This window comes from Conger conger, chromosome 5 (genome assembly GCF_963514075.1).
Source record: "Conger conger chromosome 5, fConCon1.1, whole genome shotgun sequence".
NCBI lineage: Eukaryota > Metazoa > Chordata > Actinopteri > Anguilliformes > Congridae > Conger > Conger conger.
Window position 1 is genome coordinate 38,690,968 of NC_083764.1, and position 20,521 is coordinate 38,711,488.

The window sequence follows — 20,521 nt, forward strand, 5'->3', positions numbered from 1 at the left end:
TTTCACAAAAGGCTAGTTCTTCTGAGCGATAGGCATACACTTAATTAATTGCTTTCATGAATATGACACTGTCCAACTCCATACAGTACCATCAACTTATCAAATATGACAACCAAGACAAAAAAAACTGGTCACAGAGTGTATAAAACCCAGGATATGCAAACGCACCCCGCCTCCCCGCCCTTCAAAAAATAATGGACAATAATTCCTCTCTTGAGGATTCACTTTTCTTGCAGTCAAACGCCTTTCAACATTCGCCATGCCATTAGCGAACTGCTAATTTATCTCGGGAAGAGGTTTGTCCCCATTCGACTGCCGTAGTGAACGGGCAGATAGGCGAGTTGAAGACGAATGACAACATGGCTGGGAGAGCTGGAAAACAGAATCGTGCCACCTCTGGTGCTGGAAATGGCAACAGAAAAGGTGCTCCCGACCAGGAGGAAGAAGAGTTGCCGCTCCAGGCTGTCATTGTAGCTGACAGCTTCAATCGGAGATTTTTCCCCATCACAAAAGATCAGCCAAGAGTACGTATGGGTCATGTGTACCTTGCGTGCATGGTGGAGATGCTGATTGGAAATTCACATTTGATCACTCCGTATTTCATAAAATACTAGCCAGGCTAGATAATAATAATTTTTAGCTGACATTATGTAACACTGGTTATCCTAACTTGAAGCGAGCCACAATGTAGCTAGCTAACGTGTTTTGGTGTGATGAAAGACCTCATCAATAGTTCTGGCACTTTTAACAATAGCCAGCAGCCGCTGGCTAGCTTGCTATTCTAATTCATAAGTTGCCGGTAGCACACACAATACAATTATAGTTAGACCATTAACCTGCACGTTTGTATTTTGGTTGTGAAACATGTTACTGGTTTTGTTACATTACCTTATTAGTTAACATGCTTATTTTATTCAATTGTTCACCGCCACCTGGCTTACTGTTAGCTTCCATTAAAGTAAGCGACCTCGCTAACCGTTACATGCCACCATAATGTGGTAGCTAGAGTGATACAGACTGAACACGTCATTCTTCACGCACTGAAGTGTGCGTGTGTCTCCTCCTCATGTCCTAATGACTGGCATGAATTTGAAAGCTGACCAAATCAGTCTTGACGTTGATGTTTTCTGCATTTCTTTCGTCCAGGCTCTTTTACCACTTGCTAATGTGGCCATGATTGACTACACCCTTGAGTTCCTCACTTCCACGGGGGTCCAGGAGACTTTTGTGTTTTGTTGCTGGATGTCCAATAAAATAAAAGAGCACTTGTTGTGAGTAGCTTACTTTGCATCTGTGTGAAAGATACTGGATAGAATACACTTTACCCATATCGACTTACATGCTGGTGAATAGCTGATCAACCCGCTAAAATCAGTTTGAAGTGTGGAAAACTCAGCTCCAACCAGCTCACCCAGTTTAGGCTGATTTAAGCAGGGATTTTCATTCCACGTTCTGTCATTTAAGGGGCACCTTTTACTGACCATTTTTATTTTTGGAATTTATGTGCTGCTGCTTCTGCTTGTCTCAATCGGCAGGAATTCAAAATGGTGTCGTCCCACCTCCCCGAACACAGTCCACATCATCACTTCAGACCTGTACCGGTCCCTGGGCGATGTGCTTCGGGATGTAGATGCCAAAACCCTTGTGCGCTCAGACTTTCTCTTGGTCTATGGAGACGTGGTGTCAAATGTTGATGTCACCCAAGCTCTGCAAGAGCACAGGTGAGGGAGAGGGTTAGAATCCTCATTATAACCGCAAGCCTTGGCCCCTGCAGATTGAAAATCTTTTCAGAAAGATGTTTATTAGTGATGAGGCAGAACGTTTCAATGTTCTAATATTTATCTGTGGTAGAACTAATTAAATCTTATTTGTGTTTGATTGATGATAAACATCAATTAAAGAGAAATTGTTTCTCATCTTTTGGATGAGATGTTAATCCAAGGTATTTATTCACTGTGGTCCTTAAATGTTATTTGTGAAGAGTGGAGCATCCCCAGATGTGGGGCAAAATTCATCACTTTTCCTGGCCTTCCTGTCTGAAGCTCATCATCACTATGTCTTCCACTAAAAGGAATCGACGTAAGATTGACAAGAACATTTCTGTGATGACCATGATCTTCAAAGAGTCCTCCCCTGGTCACAAGTCCCGCTGTGAGGAGGATGATGTCATTGTTGCCATGGACAGCAAGACCAAACGTGTGCTTCATTACCAGAAGACTCACGGGCTGAAGAGGCTGCAGTTCCCCATGGTATGCAGGGCATTTTTCACCTGTTAACTGATGTCAGAAAAGACTTCATATCACTATGAAGAATGTGAAAGTTGCTGTGTAATTTAAATACAAATGTCAAAGAAATGTATAATGGCTGATATTCCATTCTCATTCTGGCCGAGCTGCTGCACTGGGTACAATCTTTAGATTTACTTTTTTTGGCCAGTTTAAGCATAATTACATTTTTTGGTAAAACGATACTTTTGAGTATTGTTGGTGTCTTCCATAGAACTTTTATTCTTGCACAAAGAAGCAAACTGCCTGAAAATGAAATAGTAGTTGCTCTGTGGTGTGGCAATGAATGGTATGTCAATAAATATTTTTTTCCTCATTCTTTTGCACTTGAAGAATATATTCCACAGTGGGAGCGATGAGTTTGAAATTCGACATGACCTTCTTGACTGCCATATCAGCATCTGCTCGCCTCAGGTAGGTCTGCCCCTTAGTCCAGGACTGCCCCTCTGAAAGATGTCTTCTGGCCCTTGAGGAGAACAGTAAAAGGGCCTGAAATCTTAGAACTGTTTGTTTTCAGGTTGCAGAGCTGTTCACAGACAACTTTGACTACCAGACAAGAAATGACTTCGTACGTGGGATTCTGGTCAATGAAGAGGTAGGATTTATGCCCTTATTGATGTATACATTTATATCTAATTGGAATTAGAAATTCGCTAAATGAATGAAAAACCGAAAATTAATTATTAATTAAATTTAATTAATTATCTGTTGATTGGAAGCAACATCGGTTTGAAATGAACTTCTAAAGGGAATTTCCAGACCATTTTCTTTCCTTAGGCATCCTGATCCAACTCGTGGTCGATTTGGGTGATGTCCTACGTAGAACTATTATTGGCTGGTTTAGAATCTGTATCCTTTTATAGTGAATGCTCATAAGATGAGGACAGAGGTCCTGTTAGCCGAGCTACAAAGATATGGTCAACTTTCCTTGCCTGCATATTTCCTTTACTGCATTGCCTAATATTCAGCCTGCTAAAAATGCGTGAGCAAGTGTGTGAGTAAGTGAGTTACAATCCAGGTCTATCTGAAAATACAAGATTGCAGTAATTCACAAAGTACAAACAGGTTTTGCCTTTCTCACAGGTGAACATTTAGTTTGGGCATGGCAAGTAGATTTGAACAAACCTTATAGTTGAACCCTGTTGTCAGTTGTGACAATCATGGTGACATTTAGGCTGCTAACTCCCTGCTTCTCCTCAGATCCTGGGGAACCAGATCCACCTCTACGTGACGGGAGATGGCTACGGGGCACGCGTGTCCAACCTGCTGATGTACGACTCGGTCTCCTCTGACATGGTCCGGCGCTGGGTGTACCCCCTCACCCCCGAGGCCAACTTCACTGACCAGGAGGGGCAGGGCTGCACCCACTCCCGCCGCAATGTCTACCGCGGCACCGGAGTCAGCCTGGGCCACGGCAGCCAGATGGTGGAGAACGTGCTGATTGGCCGGGAGACCAGCATTGGGGCCAACTGCCACATTTCAAACAGCGTCATTGGCAAAAACTGCATCATTGGTATTGCCCGACATTTAAATTTTATGCTCAAGTGCACAATGTGCATCCTTGGGATTGATATAGAGTTCTACTGAGAAGCGTCTTTCTTCTTTCAGGGGACAATGTGGTTCTGGACAGGGCCTACATCTGGAACAACGTTTGTATTGCCGATGACTCTGAGATCAGGCAATCGGTCCTCTGTGACAACGTGGTGGTGAAGGAGAGGGTGAAGCTGGACCACCAGTGCGTGCTTGCATTTAACGTGAGTGAATTCTGCGTGTCACAGCTGCCTTACCACCAGACCTGGGTCAAATATGTATTATATAATATGTGTTGTCTGGTGAATTTGAACTGACCAAGAGGACCAGAAGGGCGGGTTTGCCATTTTTGAGAGCATTTCCAATACACCAGACAAGCTCAGTAAAGCATATAAAACATTTTTTGATCCAAGAGTTGAAATGGTGGTTAAGGTGTTTGACTGGGACCTGGACGGTTGGTGGTTCAAGCCCCGGTGTAGCCACGATAAGAGCCACACAACTGTCAGGCCCTTGAGCAAGGCCCTTCACCCCACATTGCTCTGGGGGGATTGTCCCCTGCCTAAGCAGCCCTTGTCTAACCAACTGTAAGTCACTTCGGATGAAAGCATCAGCTAAATAACACATTACATAACAAATTCTAAAACAATTATGTATTTGAAAATTCTGTACCCAGGTCTGGTTACCACCATGGCTGTGAAGGTGATTAAGCAGTGAGCACTTCTTGTTTGTAGGTGGTGGTTGGCCCAGACATCTCTCTTCCGGAAGGCACCGTGGTGTCCATGCACAACCCCGATGAGGAAGAGGAGGACGATGATGACGAGTTCCTGAGCGATGATGCCGAAGTCAGCAGCAGCCAGGCAAAGACGAAACTCAAAGGTGTTGAAATGGAACTAAGCGCGTGATCATCTTTTCCCCATGATCATGATTTTTCTCCTCCATGATTATTTCCTTGTTAGTACCTAATGTTGGCCTAAATTTACCCACTGTATTAAATGGCTGGCCAGATTACAGATTCCTTTCTGTTAGGTGTGTGGGGAGAAAGAACAGACCCCTTTTGTGCATCATAGCAAAACACTGATTTGTTGGAGCTGCAATTATTGATGGTCTGTGAAGGCTCCACACCCATATCAGCTAATAGGAAGAAATGAAAGTGAGGGTCACCATTGGCAGCATTAAGAGTGTGTTTTCTCCCTGTGTAATGAGAACATGCAAGGGGAAAAGCAATTGGGCAAAAACTGCACATAATTGGTGTTCTTTATTCTGCAAAATTGGAGTCGGTTCACACGAAAAGGCGTGTCCACAATACCACAGAGGGGCATTAGTATCATTCATGTCACATAACTCATGTTTACATTAAGCGTTAGCAAATCATCACTGATTTTGTTCTGCGGTTTCTCAAATAAGGTTTGTAAGGTTGTAAGGGGAAGCTTGGACGTCCAGGCTCCCTCCATTTCGACTACAGCATTGCACTGGTTATCAATTACAATGGATATAGATATTATTTAGTTGATATTGTTTTAGTGAATACAACATAAAGTTTGTTATATTTGTAAAATGCAAACACGTACAGATGTAACCAGCATCCGTTTTGTCTACGCATTTCAACTCCCAAAATATGATGATATGGTTTCAGCCTTCAGTGCTGCAGAGGTTGGTGCGGAGGGCAGAGGCTACATTTGGAGGGCAAACAGCCTGGCCGAGGCAGAAGAAGATGAACTGGCACAGTCCCTGTGGGGTAAGAATACCAAAAAGCACATTCCCAAATTTGGTAGTTTTATTAGAGGCTGTTCAACTTACAGCATACAGTACATAGCTTCTATTCTTCTTTCGATGTTATTCATTTATTCAGTATTTGACATTTACTGGAATTGTTGTTGAATTGTTTTAGGCAACATTTAAGACAGATTTGGACTTGGTCGAATTTGGTAGCTTGTCCTTTTTGCAACACTGCGCATATTAACACTTACTGTCAGTGGTGAAATGTCAGTTTAAGACCATATAAAATAAAGTTACTGCTGTATGTTAGTAGCACTTTCCTGCCGTTTCATTTATATGGAAAAAAACATTTGTCTCCAACAAATAGGCAGCCTAGTTTGAGGAGGCAGTAACTGTTGATAACTGGTCTAAGGAGGCCATGATCAAGGGTAATCAGTCTAAAGAAGCAGTGATGAACTCTAGCTTGTCTAGGCAGTGATCACTGATAACTGGTCTATGGAGGCCATCGTCAGCAGTGGCGGGTCTGAGGGGTCTGGTGCTGTGGTTCCAGGGCTGGAGTTGAATCCTGACCCAGAGAGTGACAGCGAGAGTGAGGCCAGTGAGGGTTCGCATGACCTCGGCAGCCGTGGAGTATCGCCTGAGCTGGACGATGTCAAAGGTGAGAGCCCCACGTTTGTACTCAGTAACTCAGGGGAACGGTGGATTTTAATTTCACTGCTCCAGACTCAACTCAAGTGGCCCTATGGCGGTTTGTCACATAATGAAGAGTTAGGTCAGACTTTTAATGCTGGGGATGTACTATGAGATGTAATGGGGGGTGTAATCAGACTGCTAGTTTGTTGAGGTGTTTGAACCCGATTTACGTCAGGGAGACTGTTTTGAGATTTTTGTTTTATTGTTTTATTGTTTTATTATGTGATAAGGTCAGAGTGCCTGAAATTCTTGAGAAGCACAATGTATAAGACAAAATTAAAGATTTTTAAAATATAGTCTATGTATTCAGTGTTCCAAACAGAGGTACTGGGGACCTTACAGAGGGGAATGGAAGAGAACATTGGGACTGACAATCTGGTGCTGGAGATCAACTCTCTGAAGTAAGAGATTACTTTGAGTAAATTCCCTCTGCGTAGCCTGAATTAGCCTCTGCATTAGCCTTAGCATTAGTAAGTGAAATTTGGTAATGTACTACAAAAAAACTGATTTTATGAATTAACTATTAATCTATAGCTAATTCTGTACAGATAAGTTTTATAAATTAATGTTTTTTTTATTACGATTATGCAATTTAACAGGCTTGCATTCAGGCAAACTTTAAGTGACAATTTCAATAAATTCTAAATTAAAATCAATCAATAAATGAAGTGTAGACTACTAATTAAAATATAAATTCGAATAATACTTATGCTTATTTAATTCAGCTAATTCAGTTAAGTGAAAGCTATTGTAACAGTATGCCTGTATGAGGGGTTGAAATGTTTTTTTTTTGATAGAACATCGAAGTGTGGATTTGCATTAATATTCCCTCGCTCTGCTTCTCTGTTCTATTTTGACAGATATGCCTATAACATAACCCTGAAGGAAGTGATGCAGATCTTAACCAAGGTGGTGCTGGAGTACCCCTTCCAGCAACAGGGTCCCCAGCTGACAGCCCCTCAGTACTGCACTTTACTGCTACCGGTGGGTTTTCTTTGACACTAGCCCCTTCCTCAGTGTCCCTCGGCAACTGTCCCTCATTCCATCTTGAGAGTAGCAGGCCTTAATAATGCTAACATTCCTCAAGTAAACATTCCTAAACCTTTCATGGAAGCATGCAATTTCAACAATATTTAGACCATGATGGTAAAGTAGACAGTCCAAGCAAAGATGTGTCGATTAAGCTGTAGGTCAGAAGAGCAAGATGATACATCTTGGACTACGGGAAAGGTTGTGGCATGGGCATTAACTAGAAGAGAGTGAAGGTTTTGAATTTGGGGTCAGTGAAAGTGAAAGGCATAAGTTCCAGGGAATTTTAACAAACTCCGAAGGATGTTGATGTCCGTAAAACATCTGATTGGCTGTACCAGTTCCTGCATTCCCTAATTTGATTCCCCAGGTTGTCAGTGCAAATGAGAACAGAGTTCCATTTTGCCTACTTGATTAACCCGTTTAGTCCAGCATAACTACTGCAAAATCCCAACACCGTACACCTTTTCAACCATTCAAAATTATGTTTTGAGCCCTTATTAAAACAAAATGTTCTCAATTTTCTCAGCTAAAGCCAAAACACCTTGGGATTTGGGTGAAACAATTTTATATTGGACTTAGGGTTAAAATCATCTCCTCCTCTCCTCTCAGCTGTTGAAGAAATGGGCTCCTGTCTTCAAGAATTATGTCAAGCGAGCCCAAGATCACCTCGACTGCCTGGGAGCCATGGAGGAGTTCTTCCTGGAGCACGAGGCGTACTGGGGTGTCATGGTGAAAGTGAGTGTGGAGAAACTCCTTGTTGTTCTTGGGTTCTTATATTGAGGGTGTGAAGGTTCAGTCTGTGGTCCAACTCTGGGAGGGGTGGTTTTACGGATGCAACTTGTACACTACATCAGTTTTATTGTAACATTGTAGTGTAACGTTGTTTTTGGTTACGTAAAAATCAATGAACAGCCAATGTTTTGAATAATGTTTTTTTTAAATTATTATTATTATTATTTTTTATAACAGATTCTGTATCTCGTCTGACTTGCATTCAGGGTACACAATAAGGGCTGATTCATTTCAGGGTTTCATGCCACCTTTTGTTCTTAGTAATTTAAATGGCTCAAGCAAATATTGAACTTACAAAAACCAGTATACATAGTGGCTCTCCAGGGCCCTGTTCCACAAAGCAGGATTACGGAGTTACATGGGTAACTACATCTTCAGACCAGGTTTTAGTCGGTGCAGTTATCTAGCTAACTCTGTAATACTGCTTTGTGGAACAGGCCCCTGGAATGGAGTTATGTACACCAGGCTTCTATTGTGTGGTGCTGATTTTTCAAAGATTTAATAATGTGCAAGTCTCAATGGCTCAGTGGGGGTTCAATAGCTATGTTTTCTCCAATCAGTACTGTACTTGCAGTACTTATGTATTTATAATGGTACTTATGCTAAAGACCCTCCTCCTTAATCACGCTAGATCAAATGCTCCTAAGCAACACAAATTACTTTAGGTCTGATTTAACACCTCACCTGATCTGTATGTAAGGGACATTGTTGGTTTGGTTCTACCCAAGAAAACAGATCAGTGCTTTGATTCACTTTGATTTGTCAATTGGCTCAGTCTTTTATGCCCTTTATGACTTCTTGTGAGATCTATAAATGTTTAAAGTCAGAAGTTCTTTATTATAAATTTGACGAAATTTGTATTTGAGTACAATAGTCATACATTCATAGCTAGTTATGTAAGACATGTCTTAGATAGAATTAAAGAGGCTCTACTGGTTATATCTGCCACTTGCCCAGTAAGATAATCTATTCATTTAAATATTTATCTTATAATTCTTATTAACCTTTGCCAAGGGCTTTTCTTTCTAACCTGTGGTTTCACTGAAGCAAAACAATGTTACTCAGATGGCAGGGTTAATGTTTATACAAATTTGGCCCCTCAGAAAATTGGTTCAGAAAACATTTGAAATTGGTCTTCATCTACAACTTTTCCCTTGCTTCCTCTGCTACTTCTCACCCATTGTGGCAGGAGAGAATTCTGTGGTCTTCCTGTCTTCTCTTGATCTCGTCCTACCCCTGTACCTGACACTCTTTTTGACTGTTTCTTCCAAGCTGCCCACACGTTTCCCGATGACATCAGAACTTCTGTATATCAAACTTTGTTTTGTTCCCCAGTTTTAACTGCGTTGACCACATCCACATTCATCTTTAGCCATTTCAACATCTGAATGAAGTCCGCCCACCTTTGCTATTGTATGATTTGACTTAATTGACCTCAGATTTCCGTGCTTTAGCTCTTCGCTCCCTTCTGCTGCTGTATTGCATAGGCTTTTTCTTTGACCGAGCAGGCTACGCTGTTCTCACTCTTGTCCTTACTATTTACTTTATATTGCGGTTGCTCTTGTTCTGGTCATCTTTTTTTTCTCTCACCAACCACAACCACTCCTGCAGTTGGCTCTATGTGGCCTTGCTTCAAAGTCAGACCTCAGCCTCAGCATGGCAATTGTTATGCGTGTCCTCAGCATGGCAATTGTTATGCGTGTCATCCATTTATTTATATTGTATCCATTTATATAGCTGGATATTTACTGGAGTTATTTAGGTTATTTACAACTGCACAATGCCAACCTTGGGAATGTAACCCGACATGGTGGCAACAAAAATCATACCCTGCCGCCTTCCTAGTTGCTCTCGGCCATATTGGAGCCAATCATATGAGTTGTTTGCGATTGTGTGATTGGCTGAATATGTGCTCTGTTCTCTCTCCAGGTTTTGATGAACGTCTACCAGCTGGAAATCTTAGAGGAGGAAGCCATAATGCGCTGGTTCTCCCACGGGGTGACCTCGGATAAGAGCCGGCTTCTACGCAAGAACCAAGGGGTGAGTCAGAGGAACGAGAGTGCAGTATTTTTGTTAAAATGTTTTTCTTTAAATGTGAACCTAATTCCACTTTGTGTTTCAGACATTCAGTGAATTAAAGTGGCTAAAATCTTGTACGAAAATTCTTTTAACCCAGGATTTTAAGTTGTTTGAGCTGTTCACCAATGGAGGAAAAAAACATGCAGATTGTTCTTTAATATTACTGAAACTACCAACAAATGTATCCTATTGCCAAACATTCTTCAGTTCAGTGTAGCAGTCATATTGCAGCAGCTGGATTTTCTTTGTAGTTTGTGTCTATTTGTGTGTTTGTTCTTTGTGCTGTGGTCATGTGATGCGTTTCACTCTGGGAATGGCTGACCTAGTGCTACTGTCTTTTCCCCCCCAGCTCTTAAAGTTCATCCAATGGTTAGAGGAAGCAGAGGATGAGTCATCAGAGGAAGAGGGGGGTGGGCCGTGAGCCAGGCACTCTCTACACAGCCCCTCAGAATGGCCCTGAGCAGGAGCAGGTGGGGGTTTATCAACATATGTTCGGCCACAGCCCCCCCTCCTCTCCAATTTCAACAGGCCTGAAGTACTGGCTTGGGTTCAGTTTCATCTCACATGGGTCGGTTTGATAACATTTTTTTCTTTTTCTTTAATGTGCTGACTGAAAAAGGACCATTTCAGGTCAGACTAAGTCAAGGGCTTCAACACAGTTCAGCATTGCCAGTCAGTTCTGTTCTTCCATTCAAGTGCCCCCCCCCCCCAAAACAAAGCTCATGAAAAGCCACGTTCCATATATTCTAAGCACCTAGAGTACAAACTGAATTGGAGGTGAAAATGAAATGCAACACTTATTACTGTACATTGGGAGTAATAAGCAGCAAAGTAACATGCTGTAGTACTATGACGCTGTCCTTGACGTTGTTACCCTCACACTAAAGGCAATAAAGAGACTGAAAAAAGGCTGCCATCTCATTTTTACATTCATATTACACACATCAAGTTGGTTTATTTTACCTGGGTGCTACTATTGCCATCATTCAGACATAGTATGTTCAAAGTAAAGATCTTAGTCATACAGTTTCTACAGGTGTTCTTACTTTGAACCTCAAGCTTTTATTTTAAAATAAGTTCTATATGCATTGGGTATCAATTCAGCACATGGTACAGCAGTGCCCCTCCTGGAATTTAAAGGTATTTCTGCTTGCATTCTCTATGCCCCCAAGACACCACTGTTGTCCATTTAATTCCATAGTGAACTTCAGAAGTTCACGTCTCACTTATGTTCTGAAGTCACTATGAAATTATGAATTGGAAGTAGTTAGAAACTGATTTGTCATCCTCACTGAATATACTAAATTACCCAAATTATCAAATGTTTTCTTGAAACACAAGAAAATGACTCCACAATCTGATTATTCATTTTGGTTTTATAGATTTTCAGACAAAATACTTTCAGAAGGTATTTGACCTCAACTGGAATCAGTGTAGGCCTACCCAGAAACCCTTATATATTCCAATAACCATAAAAATTGAATTTGTTAAGTAGCGATTTCAGAATTGTAAAAAACATTTGCCCAGTACATTGTGGAGAGTGCAGAGGTTGAGTGCAGACATGATTCAAGTCACTGAGCCTACATGAATTTCCCATGTTTTTGTGAATTTGGAATCATATGATTCCAAGCTGATTGGTTGTAGTGTTTACTGAGCAGACCTGCAAAGGCATTGCAGAGCATCTTCTCTGGCATAGGCTAGCCTCTCGTTTACTTGAGTACATGCTCCCTCTCCTAATTCCTACCCCTCTTCCTTTGATATTTCTGGTACTCCCTGTAGAGGGCCCAGAATATCAGTGTGGCTCCTGCAATGCCGCAGACGGCTGTAAACACTTTCCACATAGTGGCTGTGTCTTGGTGCGACTGCAGGTAGCCTTGGTAGTTGGTCGGGAAGAGGAGATAGGGCTGTCCATTCGTGGGGGGCTGCAGTATTAGCACGTTGCCCTGCTGCAAGACGACCTCCCCAAAGCCTGTCAATGTGGTCCCCACGCGAAGAATCTCCTCCTTCTCCTCAATGCAAAATGGCTTCTCCCCCACCAGCTCATTCAGCACAAAGTCCACCAGTCCATCCTTTGCGTACTTTATTCTATAGTGCACCTGCTCCAGGTAAGGCCCCACAGCCTCCAGGGGTGATTGGACCTTCACTGCCATCTTGCTGGTGAAGGCCCCTGGACACTCCAGGTGGAAGGGTACCATGTTATTTGATTCCTTTGAGTTCATCTTCCTGCGATACCTGATTGGGGAGGGAAAGGAGAATCAGAAACTCTTTAAAAGTTGCATGAACTGAAAAGACAGTAGCATGTTCTGCCGACAAACATACGTTTTATTACATATGCATATTACACCTGGATCAATCGCACACTTGAAATACTTTTATCTCTAATTACTGAATTGCATGCGGAAACACAACACAACCTGCAAATCCCTGAGAACTTTCAAGAAAGCATGTCACCAACCAAAATCTACAATTACATAAAATACATATTAATGCTAAGCATTTGCCCCATTCTGATCTATGTGCGGAGATGAAAACAGCCCCTTGGTTTGTGAAAGTGAAATACTAACCACGTCCCCGATCTTTGATTCCACACTTCCCAAGTCTCCTCCACTTGCACCTTCTGTACCACGGCAAAGCATCGTGGGATATACTGACTGGCCAAAGGGTTACCATCCGGCTGTACCGATCCTAAAACACACATTTAACCAATAACCTGTATTTATATAGCATGTACCATGTGTTTCAGCTCAACTTTGCAGCAGTTAAAAAAAATATTTTTTCAACAAACAAATGTACATCTGACAAATAGTGTTTCTAGCATTTTTACCTTCCACTGCAGCATATGCCAACCGCCTCTGTGGTGACGCTTTTACTCTTCTTAACAACTCTTCATTGGGCTGATATTTTGGGATTTCCTAAAGCAATTAATAAAAATGGGTAGAGATTATCATTTTACAGCAATACATTTCTATACATAAAATTGAGAGAATCCAGACAAAACTAAATCGAGACAAAACTAAATGTCCAGTGATTCTAAGGTCTCATTCCCACTCCTTGGAAGAATTGAGCAGGCATGGAATGATTGCCATAGGAGCAAGGCAAGATTGGCAAGATTGTGTCTGATTGCAATTAGTAGGCGTTTTCATCATGAAAAATGTATAGTGATGGGTATCAAACTGAAAATGGTAAGATCGCATGAATGATGTACACAATGATAACAAGAGGGCGGTACATTAATTTTGACAACATGCTCAATGTTTTACCTTAATTTTTTCTATTTCCAGTTTCTTACTTTGGTATAAGCTGTAAAACAGGTACGAAAATAAACAACTAGAACCACCTATTAAGACCATGGTTTGGGAGCTGGTTCCATCCATCGTGAATACAATCTGAAATAAAAAAAAAGGAAAATTGCAAGTCAAAGCAAAAGATAGCTCATGAACAAAAATGACCAATCCACCTTTCAGTCTTACTTGTGCTTTTGCAAAGGCCTTTTGCTTTGAGAGCTAAGGCTTAAAGAAATTGCAAGTAATTGCACAATGATTGCCACAAAATATTATTTCGGAGTCAGGCAAACTGCAGGACTTTCATCGTGAAAATATAAAACAACCATGCTCAGCCATTACTGTGATAAATTGGCAACTTGTGTCTGTGTGCACTTCTTCCCAATACCTTGCTTGACTACCATCATTTTTTATTGTACAAAGTGTTCAGGACATTTCTGGGTGTGGCCCTGTTTTGTGTACTGTATCTGAAAGATAGAAGGAGGAGGATTGCATGGATTGTATTTTCGGACTGAAATTAAAATCTAACTTTTGACAGACCAGGGGCCTGTTCCACAGTGCAGAATTAGCTAGTCTACCGAGTGCAGTTATGTGGTTCTCTCAGTAGCCTAATCCTGCTGTGCGGCACAGGCTCCCAGTCCTGATGTAGTCTACCTCTGACCCAATTAGGGTGAAATATTACTCCAGCGCTTTCAAATAATCCTGCTCTAAACTTTCTATGTAAATCAATACAAGGCTTGTGTTGCCTTACACAGAAAGTTTAAAGTCTAGTTCTTATTGAAGATTATTTTTCATTTCAAATCAGCTCAGAGCTAGGCTACATCAGGACCTGGTCTGTCATGCACAAGTGTCAAATGAGTGAGACATTTTGATGTGAAAACCTGGTTCAAAAGGCCAAGGCTACTGAGGCCACTGTACTATCTTACATATAGGCTAAAGTTTGGAGTAACATTTAATGAAAATATAAATGTAGGCTTCACCTGTAACTACCTGATCTCATATCAGCCAACCACATATAGTTTAAAACCTCAATCCTGTGGAGTGGAGACCCTTCGCATATGCTGGTTTTAGTTCCAACCACAACTGCAATCTCAGCACTGCATTCTTAAATTTGGTGCTTTTCATGTCTAGAAGGATTATTTACTCTTAAACCACACTCAGAAATGGCTAAGCATTCCACAAAGAATAAGAGTCTGATGTTAATTTCATGCTTATTACTCTATAGCCTATTGGAAACAATCGCATAAAAGGCAACATATTTATTTAACTGATCAAAATAAAAGACTGAGGTGAATCAATAGGCTCCTAACTGGTGAAAGTGCATACACATGGACAATAAAAGGAACAATTTATTAGATAATGAAGAATGCAAATGATTGCATTGTGTTAAGGAAGTTTAAGAAAAAGAATACAATTTACCGAAACACATGTTGAACAACCTAATTAGGAGCTGCCAAAAATGGTTCAATAGTGTAAATCATTCATGTAAACATGAAAATCACCCAATTAAAAAAAGGAACAGCTAGCCTAGTTATTCAAATTCTGGGATTGCTACACAGCTTGGGAAAAAAACACCATACACAGAAGGCGACCCATCTTGTCCGAGGTTGGAACCACTGTCACATGATAGCGCTGATAACATTGATGTTTCCAAACTTTCCATATTGGAGCATTTAAAGGATTCAGGCGTCTGAAGAAAGCCGAAGTTTAAAAAAAATTCGTTGCATTGACACATTACATTTCTCCTTTGAGCTGTTTCGGTTCTTGAATCATAGCCTTTGCAAATGCAAACGTGTAAGGAAGAAAGCATACAATACCGTAGCGCGCAACCGATTTAAATAGATCGCACAATTCAAATTGTGAGCTAACATAAGAGTCGTTGCCTATAGACTATATATAGTCAAATTCAATTTTAGACGTTTCAGCAACTAGCCTATAGGCTAGGCTACTTCAGTAAATTATAGCTAGCATAGCCTACAAACTCCACAACGCGGAAACGCCAACGCGATTATTTCCTTAGTTTACATTCGGCTCTGTCTTTGAAGCTATCGTTTAGACGATTCATTTATCAAAGTTTTCTCTACGTTATTCGGATATGAACAGCTCGATTAGACACATCCGTTCTAATGCTAATGATATCTTGCAAAATTCCTGACTAGCCAGTTAGGACAGCAAAAGTTTCTACAGCGGTCAGACCATGCGATATAACCAACAAAGCTTCCTTCAACGTGTGTTAATATATGTTGCGAAGAAGCGTTAAATTAGGTCTTACCTGTTTCTATAATTTACAGGATAAGTAGCTTGCCTACAAATTCGATCACCCAGATAAATCGCTTTCACTTTCATTCCAAAAACCACCAAGGTTGATTACAACAGGAACACGCCGCGTTCACGGCTCACGGTTGCCAGACCAGTCTGTTTAGCAAGATGAATCAAGTCACGTGGAAATCAAATACACCCAAAGAACATTAATGCTGCTGTCGCCTATCCACTTAAGAGTTAGAATGCGTTGTGTTCAGAGAGAGATGCTCTTCTGCTTTTTCCTCTGACCTCTCTCATTAACAAGGCGTTTCTGTCTGCAGAACTGCTGCTCATTTTTTGTACCATTCTCTGCAAACTCTAGAGACTAGTGTGAGTGAAAACCCCAGGAGATCAGCAGTTTCTGAGATACTCAAACCCACCCTGTCTGCCACGAACAAGCATTCCACGGTCAAAAATCAATTTTTCCCCCCATTCTCATGGTTGATGTGAACATTAACTGAAGCTCCTGACCCGTATGTACATGATTGTATGTATTGCACTGCTACACAATTGGCTGATTAGATAATTGCATGAATAAGTAGGTGTAATGAAGTAAAAATGCTCTGAATAAAGTGGAGAGAGAGATTTGCACATAATATACATGGTCATAATACATATTCTAGCATTGTGGATTAGTGGGCATAATTCATCTTTATGGTAAATTATGACATGGTAACATATTAACTTCCACTGCTCACTTTTAAGGCAAACTACAACTTTCAAGGCAACCTGTTAATTTGTGCAAATGACAAGTTACTCCTTGAATTGTATAATTCTGATGGTTTCATTTAAGAGCAGCGGTTAGTAAATGTATATTTCCTTGGTCTGTTGAATAAATGAATGCGCATTTATCCGAATTGCTTACACCTGGCTTCACCTCGTTGCATCTCCTCAACCTAGCTTGGCCAATGTGAAACGTATGAAGCCAGGATGCACTGACTAGACTAGCTCAAGCCTAGTTTTTTCTGTTATCCAGGATTTCTGAATTCTGCTTTTATGAAATAGCCCCCCTGCAAATGAGTATCCCTGCTCTTTGGTTTCCCTAGCAATAAATTAGACACATACAAAATGTTGTCACAAGAGGGCGCTTTTTGATTGTTGGAATTAAATGCACTGGACATGAGTGAACAATTCATCTACTTTTAAAAACAACATAAGGAGATGGACAGTATGTTGGCACAAGTTATGTTGTTAGAACACAGAAACACAGAAGAGTTTCCGTACACGGCATGGCTGTGGTCACTATTCCATATTGAATTAAATTGAAAATATCATTACAATTGTTGAGGAATTGAGTTTGGAATATGCATTTTATTGGCCATACCAGATAAAAGTGGAGGGCCATGTTTCACAACTGGCCTTATCATAATGGTATATGGATATTTTTTGCATGAGAATGGGTATTTCAGTTCTGGATGGATTTTAACAATTGTTATTTGCAAACATTGCTTTGGCCATTCACCAGTAAATGTGCCATTTTTGTTAGAGGTATTCAGTAGCAAAGTGAATTAACCTCCTAACTGATTCATGCTTGGTCTCCTTTAAATATTTCTAATATTTTGAAAATAATATTACGGTGCTTAGGCCTGTTTTCAACAACTTAACTTACATTTTACAAATAAGGCAGTCTGGGCTGGTTTCACAGACACAGATTAAGTTTAATCCGAGACTAAAGTTTTGTATCTCAAAATGTAATTTAGTCTAGGACTACACTTAATCTGCATCTGTGAAACTGGCCCGATATGTCACAAATAAAATTGATCCACCTTTAGCGCTTCAACTCAGCATCACCCAAACATTTCTTTCAGTTTCAGTTTTTGGAACAGGGAAGGAATGTTTTTGTTTTTTATTTTTGTGGGGGTTCCTTAATACTACAGTAGTTTCACTATTGCTTTCTACTTTTGTTTCTTTTGTTCCTGTCACACTGTAGTTGGAAGGGTGATTCTCTAGGACTGGCTCTCTCCCTCACACTTTGGTAATGTCAACTGGATGTTTGTTTCTCAATTATAGTTAATTAAAATCAGTGAGCTTATATTTGCAAGTGAGTTGCATTATTTCTATTTTTATTGCATTTGTAGAGTTAACAGATTTAATCTTAAATCAGATAGTTTGTTTTGACTTGTTTGTTGATTCTACAATATTCTAGATGTACATTGGAGTTACTATTTTTTAATAATAAATCATAATTTAAATAGTCTACTATTAAAATACATGCATGGCATTTAGGAGTCTACAGCCATGCTCCTGCGGTCTTTCTTTCAGTGGAGTAAAGGGGCATATATAGGGGCAATTTAGTAGTAGACCGGGCTAGATTCGGGCTAGAGCGGTCACGTGACACGATATTGTGACTTAATCCTATTTGCACAAGAACAGACACAGACACACAGACACAGACACAGACACAGACACAGACACAGACACACACACACACACACACACACACACACACACACACACAACATGGTATATTGGTATACAGTCATTTTACTTTGATTGGTTAGAGCAAGGTTGTCAAACTCGCAGTGCCTGCAGGTATTTGTGGTTTCCTTTCAATCAGCAGCCAATTAAGGCCTTGAAAAGAAGGTGTGTGAAAGACTTAGAAAATACTTAGAATCTCTCGCGCTGAAACACACCAAAAACCAGCAGACACTGCAGCCGTCCAGAACTGGAGTTTGACACCCCTGGGTTACAGAATAAGCACGGCTCACCCTTGGGAGAATGGGTTCAGTAAGCAGCTGTAACTACTGTTTATATTTTCCAAAGATTTATGCACCTACATCAAATGACTTAACAACGAAATGTCTATTTATGTATGTGGCTTGAGAAATAAACATAATAGCATTGGTTATATACAGTATATTATTTGTCTATTATAGTATAGAATTTGATTATGATTAAATTCAGGAAAGTACTATGAATGCTTTATGAAGGCCTTATGAGAGTACATTTTCTGGAAAGTGTCAACAACTATACGACCAATAATCACAAGTCCTTTTTCTTTTCACTGGTTAATACTTCAGTGTATGACATGGATCAGTGAGTCCTGGCATGTTGCTTTGTAATTTTATTAAAAATACTCTCAGCATGACAAAATGACACCATTTTGAGCTGTAAGCAGTATCCACAAAGAGGAAAGTCCTGTCTCATTAATGGAACAGAACCAGCAGAATTAGCTTGAATCTAATTACGAGTCACATTATCTAATGTAAAAACATGCTGGTCTTCGCTCTCTGTCATTTTGACTTCTGTACCAATTAGTTTTGGCCCCTGTAAAATGCCACCCTTTAATCATCTGAATGGGAATGTGATTGGCTGGGCAGTTTAATCTTACTTTAATGAAAAACTAATGGACACATAGATAATTACTTTTTCAGTGAAGGAAGAAAAAAAATCTATTCCCTGCTTTTGACAATATCAAGAGCATTTATGATAATAGCTAGGGCAGTCTCGCCAACTCCACTGCACCAAGCAAACAGGCCATTTCATCACACCCAAATTTGGATGGAAAACGAGGTTGCAATTATTAACAAAGCTTAAAAAAAGCTCACTGCTGCAGCAGGATTGCTCTCGATGGATCAGGCCATTCAGAAACTATCATCTCATTGTAGCCAGGTCTGAAGTGTCAGTACTGTATAATGCATCCAGGCAAATTACTCTCTCAAAATGGGTCTGCAGCTAATTTTCAATTATACCTAAGAATGGCCAGCGAACCAGAGGAAAATAAACACAGAGGAAACTGGATGACACTCTTCGGGTGCTTTGTAAGACAGAACAGGAGCTTCTACAATTCAGGCCTAAAAAAAGGCTAAAATGCTATTCTGGAAATCTGAATAATCTTTTTCTACTTAAACTCTGTTTAATTAAACCACTATTTAGAATTTTACAAGAAGCCATACTGTAGTATAAACCATAACAGGTGAATGACCTGCTCTGAAGTACAACTGAGGAAAAGCTAAGTCTCACAGTTTACATCCCTGCAGAAATGTGAATCATTCTTATTCAGAAGTGCTATTATGTCAGCTAAGAAATGCCAGCCACAATTTGTGAAATTTTTTTTTTTAATTGTATCTTATTTAGCATCTACAGGGATATACTTTAGCCACATATCTGCACTATTACAGTGGTGTGCAAAGATTTTGGCACCCCTGGTCAAAAAGCTTTTTTAAATTAATATCTAAGTGAACAGAAGCAACCCTGACCTCTAAATGGTACAACGTTAAACATGACACATTTCTTCACATATATAAAATAATATAAATAATAAAATAAGGAAAAAGGCCCAGTGCAAAAGTCTGTAATTTGTGACTCCTTCTTGGGCAACTATAACAGCTTGTAAACGCTTCCTGTAGCCAGCCAGCAAGCGTCTTTCAATTCTCGCTTTTGGAATTTTCCCCCATTCTTCCTGGCAGAACACCTCTAGCGCAGAAATATTCTTCGGCCTCCTTGCATGTATGGCATGTTTGAGATCTCTCCAGAGATTCTCAATAATAAACAAGCCTGTGGACTGTGGTGGCCATTTCAAAACCTTCATCCGTCTTTCCTGGAGGTACTTAATGGTTGATTTCGAGGTATGCTTTAGATTATTGTCTTGCTGGAATACCCAACCTCTAGAATTTCTTGATATTTGGCGGAAGCCATTCTCCCTTCCACCCACACAGTATTTCCTGTGCCCCCAGCTGCCACACAATGCCAAAGTATGTTGGACTGTTGTCCTGTGAACAGCTAGACCTGTGTCTGCTACTCTTTTTTTCAGTTGTTTTACAGTGATGTGTGGGTTCTTCTTAGCATTACTCACCAGGTCTCAGGTCATTA

The 20,521-nt window shown here is 40.5% G+C and overlaps 2 protein-coding genes across 3 annotated transcripts; one reads left to right on the forward strand and one right to left on the reverse strand.

Annotated features, from left to right (window-relative positions):
• Positions 1-320: 320 nt before the first annotated feature.
• eif2b5 (eukaryotic translation initiation factor 2B, subunit 5 epsilon) lies at positions 321-11,036 on the forward strand. Its single transcript, XM_061243173.1, has 16 exons — positions 321-524; positions 1,147-1,271; positions 1,536-1,721; positions 2,072-2,249; positions 2,619-2,699; positions 2,803-2,880; positions 3,486-3,798; positions 3,894-4,039; positions 4,547-4,691; positions 5,449-5,550; positions 6,082-6,189; positions 6,535-6,625; positions 7,085-7,208; positions 7,866-7,991; positions 9,978-10,088; positions 10,477-11,036. The coding sequence occupies exons 1-16, from the start codon at positions 360-362 to the stop codon at positions 10,546-10,548; spliced, it is 2,151 nt and encodes a 716-aa protein (XP_061099157.1). The 5' UTR covers positions 321-359; the 3' UTR covers positions 10,549-11,036.
• A 452-nt stretch (positions 11,037-11,488) lies between these two features.
• Positions 11,489-16,154, reverse strand: LOC133129233 (mitochondrial ubiquitin ligase activator of nfkb 1-A). 2 transcript variants are annotated; one of them, XM_061243175.1, is made up of 5 exons: positions 16,090-16,154; positions 13,388-13,513; positions 12,952-13,039; positions 12,692-12,812; positions 11,489-12,359 (listed from the first exon to the last, which is right to left on the reverse strand). In XM_061243175.1, the coding sequence occupies exons 2-5, from the start codon at positions 13,499-13,501 to the stop codon at positions 11,861-11,863; spliced, it is 822 nt and encodes a 273-aa protein (XP_061099159.1). In that variant the 5' UTR covers positions 13,502-13,513; positions 16,090-16,154; the 3' UTR covers positions 11,489-11,860. The 2 variants fall into 2 exon arrangements, with proteins under 2 accessions (XP_061099159.1, XP_061099158.1); XM_061243174.1 differs by lacking the exon at positions 16,090-16,154 and adding an exon at positions 15,681-16,000.
• Between the last annotated feature and the right edge of the window lie 4,367 nt (positions 16,155-20,521).